General features: G+C 31.7%; 1 protein-coding gene across 1 annotated transcript; it reads right to left on the bottom strand.

Annotated features, from left to right (window-relative positions):
• Positions 1-5340: 5340 nt before the first annotated feature.
• LOC114723835 (protein YLS3) lies at positions 5341-8898 on the bottom strand. The gene is made up of 3 exons (XM_028910078.1): positions 8483-8898; positions 6620-6718; positions 5341-5589 (listed from the first exon to the last, which is right to left on the bottom strand). Exons 1-3 carry the CDS (start codon positions 8829-8831, stop codon positions 5447-5449), a joined length of 591 nt encoding a protein of 196 aa, XP_028765911.1. The 5' UTR covers positions 8832-8898; the 3' UTR covers positions 5341-5446.
• Positions 8899-9221: the final 323 nt, after the last annotated feature.

Below are 9221 nucleotides of genomic sequence, written 5' to 3'. Positions count from 1 at the left end.
GTGATTATTACTTGGGAAGGTTCAGATACTCGGGGCATCTGGAATCCGCTCGTGCCCATTATCATCAGAGTCTGTTGAAACTTGGCATCGAATTCGTCACGTATCTTTTGCATCTCTACCATGTGTTGTTGACTTAGTTCAGCTTGAACTCTCTCTGTTTCTTCCTGTAGTCGTTGGTTGAGCTCCTCTTTAGATACCATGTTAGCGGAGGATGATCTAGTGCTTCTTCGTGAAGTAGAGCCAAAAAATTCTTTAATACCAATCCCTTTAGGGGTCCCTCTGGCTCTGTCGGGATGGTCAGCCTTTCCAATAGCAGTGGCCATGATATCCATTCGTCCTTGAGGGATGAATGTACCTTGGGATAATTGCTCCTCAAGTGTATCCTGTAACATTAAAGCAACAAATTCAATTTAAGATAATTGAAAAAAAACAGTTAATGAAGCATAATTCTTAAATATTACTTACAATCCTCTCAGCAACAGCAGCAGACTGTGGAGTAATGTATTGACCCTTTTTAATCCTCACCGCCTTCCATTTTTCTTGGCGAGAAGGATGCTCAATGGGTAGAATGTAGCCAGTAGGATTTGAAGCAGCAGCCATCTGTGCATTCTTCATCCGTTTCTCCATCATACTTCTTTCCAACCCACCATACCCTACACGAGACATGGTATGTGGGTATACATTCTGCTCAGATATTTGTTTGTTCTTCTAACTCAATGCCTATGACAATGAAACAAATTCGACAAAGTTAGTTTAGTTAAATTAAATATGACCTAATTAAAAACTAATTTTGAAGAAACCAAACCTGAAATGCAGGGTCTTCACGTTGTTTCACAAAACTCTCCCATGCCTCGTCACTAATAAATGAATATCGTTCCTTAGGATGCTCACCCTTTCTTTTTCCACAAATATAATGTTTTGTAAGCATGGCCTTAAAATCCCTCCACCGTTCATCAAGTTGCTTAAATAGACAGTCTCTCATTTACTCAGTGGCAGGAATATCAAATATCAGCTGCAATACAATAATAGCATAGAGTTATAAGGTAAATAAGCAACTATAATTGAAACAAGTAGAGAAAACAATTCACAATATACCAATATATCCTCCCAAATGTTTTGTTTCAAATCTTTGTCCACCTTCTTCCAACTAGGAATGTCAATGCCAATCTTACTGCGTGCGACATAACCCACATAACTAGTAAATTGAGCCCTAGTCTTTCCTATAGGCTTCAAATCATCATCAAACTCCACTGTAATCCTCATAAGCTGTGTGGTCTCATCACGTAAAGCTAAATGCCTCATACGGGTTGGCTCTCTACCCTTTCTCCGGCTAGTAAAAGAGCTATCATCACCAGAACCCTATTGACCAGATCCGTCCATTTCCTGTTTAAAGAACAACGAATTAATAAATGTAAGAATAAGAAATATCAAGTTAATATAAAACATTATTAAGTATATTTAGCAAAAAAACATCAAATAATTCATTTAAGCCTTACAACGATTATCCTCCCAAATTCCTTCACAATAATCATCTCTAACAGCATAGTCATCATCTACCAAATCTAATTCAGCTGATTTAGGTCGAGTAGCTGTGAAAGGCAGGGTTTCATTAAGATTAAGCTCTAAGTCACCATCATCTCCACCAACTCCTTGCCTTTTACCTTAAAGCATGATAGACAATTTCTTTTTTGCTAGATCGGGAACGAAGAACACTTGTTTTGCTTGACTTGCCAAGATAAATGGCTCATCTCCATATCCAAACTCTCATGATCGACTGAAACAAATCCAAATTCTTCATCCACTTGCATAGCATTACTATTAACCCACATACATTTGAAGACGGGAACTTTAAACTTGGTATAACTAACCTCCTATATCTCTTATATTATTCCATAATAGGAAATTGCCACCAACATTGGGTTTCTGTCTTTAGAATTAGCAAAATGCATAGTTTCCGCTACTACCATCACCCTACTATTCTACATAAAAAACGGTTCAACCACATAAAAAATGCAAAATGAACAATACAAGTCAACCACAGTGTAAAACTAACAAACCCATTTCAAATATAACAGATTTTCATGGCCAAAACATTCAACAAACCAAGAAAAATTGAAACGAATGAAAGAAGAGGATACTCATAGAGTAGAGATGATTCAAATGCGAAATGAGGGGCGATCGAACGGCGACGGACGGTGGCAAGACACCACAAGCTCAATAGAGGAGTTTAAACAGTGGAGTAGTGTGGGAATGGCCGGTAATGGTAGTTTTTTGGTGGTGGGACAGAGGGGGACCACGGTGCACTACTGATGAACCGAGAAAGAATGACCGAACGCGAACGTTGTAGGGTTAATTAACACACCTTCCACGGCAGTTTTCTTAAAAACCACCGTGGAAAATAACCACACATTCAACTTATTTACAAAAATGCCACTTCCTTTTTTTTCACGTCGTTTTTCTACTTAACCGCCGTTATTTTGCGACATTAAAAGTCTTTTTTCTAGTAGTGAGTTTGATTAACTGTGGGAAGTGGCGTCATCATAAGGAGAATATGTGATCTCGCTTGTTGGAAGGTATCATTAAGTCCCATGAGGAACTAAAACAAACATTGCTGTTGAACAATTTTGTTGTATTATTGAGTAGTCCCATACTTGCATGTAGGAAGAGGGACAACACTGAATGGTCATCCCATGGCTCCTCTAATGTTGTAAAATAGCTTGTTACTATAAGTGTCCCTTGGGTGAGAGAAGAAATGGTTTTGCATAAAGAACATACCTTCACATTGGGAAAATCTGTTAAAAAAAAACAACAAAATATTTGGTTCGAGTCATGTTGCAAGGACATTGTCCTTAAAAGATATTTCGCAACCCCTCAATAATTTAGAAAAAAGAACTCCTTAGAATTAAATGAACACTGCCTTTAAGAATACAGGATGACAGAATAATAAAAGATAAAAAACTCAATAAGAGACAAAAAGTTTCTTCTTAAAAAAAAGAGCGATCTTGGGGCACAAGCCATGTCTTAAATAAGATGTTTGTCCACAAGAAGGGAGAAGCATGTCAAAGGAATTTCTTTCTTTAACACATACGCAATATTTACAACACTTCATACCATCCATCTTGTGAACCTGTCTTTGAGGTCCATCCAAAGCAGGTAGACACTCTCAGCGAAAACCATCTCGCTTGCTATCTCTTTATCGACAAAGTTGATAAGCCGTGGCAACCCTACATTACCTAAATTAGAGAGGTCGGTCAACATCAACCAATGAGCAGAAGTTACTATATGATACGAAGGATAGTTTCAGTTTTCAATAATGTAATGTGAAGTAAACCTAACCAATCAGCTTGAGATTTAATTGATGGGGGTCCTTTAAATCAGCCCACTTGCTGAAAAATTAATTATATAGAGTCCTAGAAAAAGAGGTAAACAACCCAGACTGTAGATAGGCAGAGAATTCAACAATAAACGTATGATAAATTTAAATTTGAAGTATTTATATATAACTAACTAGATGACAACTCAGTTATTATTAAGAAAAACCAAATGGTTATTGAATTGTTGAGTAAGTGATTCAAGGGTTATTATCCAATCACATTATTGAATCGCAGTCAACCCAATTATAATTAAAATAATACAATTTAATTAAAATATATAAAAATATTCATATATAACTTTGAAAAGAGTAATACTTATGATGAAAAAAATTTAATTCACAAGTAAACAAAACATTCAAGTGAAAACCAGATAAAATCCAACAAAACAAAGTTGCTACGATGCAAGAATAACATACTACCATTTAACTACTTTTTTTTCCACTCAAAAGAACGTTGTTTGACGCTCAACAAAGGGGAAAAAAAATATAAACCAACCCGATCGATCCTGTTCAAATCTTATAACTAGACCGGTTATGGTATTGGTTCACTAATTTGCTGGTATAAGTGGTCAAGCCAATCAAGTTAAGTTTTAATATCATGTTTACTCCACCGTGTTTAAGTAATAAATTGTACTTTTCATGCATGGTTGATACATAATACTACACATATACACATAGATCTTAATAAAATACGTTTGATACAAATATCTATTGTCTCTTGAAGTCTAGCGCGATATTTTGAGACAATTAGGTGACGCACTCATGTGTTGCACAAAATTTGTCAAGTTCATGATGTGTGAATTATATAATAATTAACTTATTATAAATAAATCATATATATTGTTTTCATGGTTTATAATTAAATATATACCCATATATTTATTCAATTAAAAAATTCATATTATGTTGGCTAAAATATATAAAAACTCTTTTACCACCCTAACCATTACAAGTTTAAATTGATGACTCTGATTACCAACTCCCCAACTATTAAAATTGCCGTTAAAGTTAATGGTTTTCATCATATGATAGTTTTATATTTTTTTTATTATATACCATTCCATTTAAAAAATAACATTTGATATCTGACATGTAGTTATGAATATTTACACTTAAAAATAAAATTCTTAAAAATATAAAGTACTTAAAAACATTTAAATTAAAATATTTATTTGACAATGCCTTTTTTAAATGAAAAGAAGTAAAAAAAAGTCTTAAAATTATAAAAAAAATGCCAAATATTTTTTTACATGAAATGATATATATTATAAACAATATAAAAACTGTCACATGGTTGGCAAAAAAAAAAAAAGAAGAAGAAGAAGTGATATGTTTAAAAAAAAAACATTACCTTAACAGTAACGACATGGGAGTTAATAGTCAAAACATGAAACACCAGTATTTTTAATTTAAATTTTTAAAAGTTAAGGATGTGATATGCAAGTAACCCAAAATTTAAAGGAATTTTGCGTATTTTAGCCTATTATGCTTTGTACACATAGCTATGATCTATTAAGTATGCGGCACAATTTTTTGATACAACTAGGTGAGCTTTGCTGTCCATTATATTACATAAAATTCGTGAAAGGAGCAGTCAAGTTAATGATTTCCGAATTATATACATGTTGGAGTATTTCGTGTGTGTCAAAAACAAGTCTTGCCGTGCCCAAGTTAAAGGAAGCTTTAGTATCTAAGTATGCTAAGTTGTGAAATTCTTTTTAATATATAAGACGTATATGCAAGACCTTTTGTTCGGGAAATTGCGTTCAGGCCCCAAGGGAGGAATCTAATTACTCTAAAGTCTGTTAACAATTAAGAAGTAGTATATATGCAATAGCAAATTTTAGTGTAGAAAATAATAATTGGTTTATATTGCTCACTTATCATTGAAACTTTTTAATAATTAAATTCTTTCTTGGGATTTCATGGTAATTCTCTCTGTTTTTTTCCCCAACAAAGCATAAGTGTAAAATCATTGAACCAAACCTTTATTCTTTTTTTTTTTTAATTCTATTTAGTTGGCCAAAGTTCATCGAGTTCATATATCTCCAACTTCAAAGGATTCTAATTCTTTCAAATGAGAAAGAACAACATGTGGATTATGAAAAGTAAAGGTGATATCCAGAAAGCCACCGTTGCCACCGTCCATCTTCTATCCCACCCACCACCATTTCTTTCATTGGTGCTTGAGGCAGTGCCAGCAGTGGAATTACTAGCTGCAATTTTCAATGATATTTTTAAGTACAATAGATATATATATATATATATATATAATGCATATATACTATATACAATGGATTTGATAACTAAAATGAAATGATTTAAAATTTATGATTATTTTTAAGAATAAAAAATATTTTTTTAATTTTAGCAGTTTTATGGTACGTTTGGAAAAGATATTACCATTTAAGTAACTTCAATAATGTTTTTAAAAGTTTAGAAGTAATTTTCCTAAGACCTAGAAGTAATTTAATACTCTCTTTGCTTTTTAATATAAGAATTACTTAATTAGTTTGGGTGGATTAAAAAAGTTAAATAAGTTATTTAATTATAACGTAACAAATGTAACATAGTAACATACTACTACTACATGACATTAGATTGTCTATAAATTTATAAATCATATAAGTTAGTTTGAAAAAAATTATAAATATTGAATTCAAAGTGGATTAATATCTTATATTTAGAACCAAGTTTAAATCCTGATTAGTTCTTATATTAAAAACCAGAAATAATAATTCATTTAAAACTTGATTAGGATCATGATTGTAGGTACCTATCTTTCCTTCAATTCTTAATCATACATTTGGATATTTCTCTTTTAATTAAATACATTAACTTTGCGCTGTTTTGGCCATTAATCTTGTAACTCTGCTCTGTTAGGACTGTTAGCCACTTCACAAGAGCTAATACTACTAATAGACCAAAATTAAGGTAATTAATTAAAAGAGAAAAACTCTCAGATACCATATTGAAAACTAAAGAAAAATATAAATACTGGGAAAATGATTTTCCTCCGATTGTTTAATTAGCTACTCATAACAACAGAATACAATAAATTACGGTCAGAATTTAAATAGCAGAAACTATTGTGAAAGTATAAATTTTTCAAATAAATATGTGTTGAATGTTCAAAATGAGTAATTTATAATATTGATAAACTACGAGTAATAAGTATTATATTGTATCTAATCTTGTGTGGAAATAAGGGGCATAATAATTAATAACTCTAATCAGATCAATTACCAGTAGAAGCTGAAGGGGTGGAACCGTCTTTTCCAGCCATTTTTGCTAAATCTTCAAACTCTTTAGCTTCTTTAGAATTTGGAGGCAAATGCAAGAGATCTAAAAAAATTAAAAACAAATCAGTATATAATATAAAATTTATAATACACACACATTGTCAATAGTGAAACTTGCATACAATAGATTCTATAATCTATATGCAGAGACTCGTATAATTTCACTGGACCCATAGACATCAATCACTAAGTTGATCCCTTCAGATTTTTTTAAAATATACACAAACCTTCTTTAATTTAAAAAAGATTAAATTACTTTTGTCTATTTTGAATTTTGTTGAAACTACGCACACATTTTCTCTATTTCCAGAATACAAAAATATCCCTTCAAAATAGAACAAAAAATAGAAAGCCTGTAACTTTCAAAAAAAAAAAAATTGGAGATATCCCTTGTATTTTTTATTTTAAGAAAATTTTGAAATCTGTGTAAGTTTTGAAAAGAGATTAGATGTTTATATCGTTTAACAAAACCTAACTTTAACCCCTGTTACTTATTTTTCAGAGACGAGCAAATTTTAACATTAACAAATAACTTATCTTACATTAAGCTCAGTAAATTTTTGCAATTTAATTTATTTAATATAAATTAAAAACATTTATATCACACGATAATTCTTTTAACATAAAAAATACGTTGTCAAAGTTCATTTAAAATTTGTAGGGACACTTAAAACCCCACACACGCATATGATATCTTTCTGACCTACCATACACGCATAAAATTAAATTTCGAAAATATGATAATTTTTTTAAATACTCAAAATGGTATCCAGCATGAAGTCCACGTCAGTCTATATGTACCTTTCCTTCGAATATTTGAGTTTTTAAAAGGAGCAATTATATGAACAGGATGATTAACATTCCCAGACATCTGCCTTTCCATTTTTAAGCTATTTCAAAATCAGTATGTACATAAAATGATCTTGTATCATCACACCTAAATTTGAGATAACTAAATAACGAAAACAAAATTTGTCTATTTTCAATAGTATATTAATTATTGGACTGTTGTGAAACATTTTTCAAGACCTAATAATGGTTGTTTGATTGAGGGAAAGAGACCTGAAAATTAAACAGTGGAATTATATAAATTGGCTCTGACAGTACTCAAAATTACTTGATATTAGACAATTAAAAAAGAACCAAAATAAAGAAAGAGAGGGGGAAAAAGAGAAATACTTGTTCAAGATTCATTAACCAATCCAATTGCTTCATATTATTAAAATAGACTCCCAATTTCTTCTTATAACATATATGCAAATAACCAAATTATGTTGATTAAAAAAACTGTACTTTCATCAAATTTCTAATATTCATTATTAATTATGTCAACTTGTCCAATCACCCATGTCCTATTTTTAAAATATTAGCATTTAATAATATTTAATTATAAATTCACATGAAATGAAAAAAGACACATGAGCATATGTAATTGAAGAACTTGACATAATAAATATAGAAAACTTGAACTAAGTTTTTTCTATTGAAAAATTGGTTAAACTGATTAAATGTCATAAATATGTAAAAACTCAATTCATTTTTTCAAAAGCATGTCCTTAATTTTGGGAAGAGATTGAGTGAGTGAATAATTAAAGGATAGAAATGAAAAATATAAAATTTTAAACATTTCAGTTAGTAGTATGTTTTATAAAGAAGAACAAGTGATCATCCCCAAAAAAAAATCTGTTATATGTAGAATTGGATGGAGTATTTTGAGCTAGACTAAGATGGGGTTTATATCCGGCCTGAAGATCATTAGCCTAATTAAGTCTGGTTTGGCTTTTAAAATATTGCTAAAAGCACTTACTGACGCACTCGGTGATGTTAGCCGGGGCATGACAAAGGGAAGGAAGCTTCACAGCTAGAGTGGCATTGATCTTAAGGCCAAGATTAGGATCGTTGCGATCTTTGATGAGAAGACAGATACACTTCTTGCTCTTCTCAAGCACATCTTTGAAGCCATTACAGCAATCTATGGTAGGAGCTTTGGCTTCACCACTAACATAACTAAGACAGCCTGATAAACCTACCAGTTTATCAGCACATTCTGCTCTGTCTTGAGCCAAGTCCGAGCCTCCAAAACCAGCCAAAAGAAGGAGAAAACACAGTACAAACCCTAGATCCATTATTGTTGTTGTTGAGCTTTTGGAAGCCATTGGAATAATGATGATGGAGGAAAGAGAAAAGTTACAGAAGGATAAGAAGAAGAAGAAGAAGAAGAGGAATCTTTCTCCTATAATAATGGCTTGAAGGTGAGGTTCTGAGAGGTGCGTGTGTCCGTGACTTTAATTTATGATGAATCAGCTCTGAAGATGGATAAAATAAAGAGGTAGTGAAGTCATGGGAAGAGAGCGTTAGTAAAGTGGAGCCCAAAACATTTAATTACTGGGACACGAAGCCAGTTGTTATTAATTAGCCATACAATGACGTTTTAATAATCAAAGGTTCATATCAATACTAATTATCCTTCCCGGCAAAAAAAATTCAATAATATAATTGATCATGAGAATGATTAAATTTAATATTTGTATCTTGGCCAAAAAAGT

The sequence above is a fragment of the Neltuma alba genome, unplaced genomic scaffold (genome assembly GCF_004799145.2).
Source record: "Neltuma alba isolate B1F8T4 unplaced genomic scaffold, ASM479914v2 tig00012155_pilon, whole genome shotgun sequence".
Lineage (NCBI taxonomy): Eukaryota > Viridiplantae > Streptophyta > Magnoliopsida > Fabales > Fabaceae > Neltuma > Neltuma alba.
Note: the sequence above shows the minus strand (reverse complement) of the source record. Positions and strands in the feature narration are given on the sequence as shown.

What these genes read in the sequence shown, in the direction of transcription:
- LOC114723835 (XM_028910078.1), bottom strand. Translation starts at nt 8,831, where the DNA reads ATGGCTTCCAAAAGCTCAACAACAACAATAATGGATCTAGGGTTTGTA. An exon ending in TAACATCACCGAGTGCGTCA is followed by an intron (nt 6,719 to 8,482) that starts GTAAGTGCTTTT and finishes TAATTTTTTTAG; the next exon opens with ATCTCTTGCATTTGCCTCCA. An exon ending in CACCCCTTCAGCTTCTACTG is followed by an intron (nt 5,590 to 6,619) that starts GTAATTGATCTG and finishes TGAAAATTGCAG; the next exon opens with CTAGTAATTCCACTGCTGGC.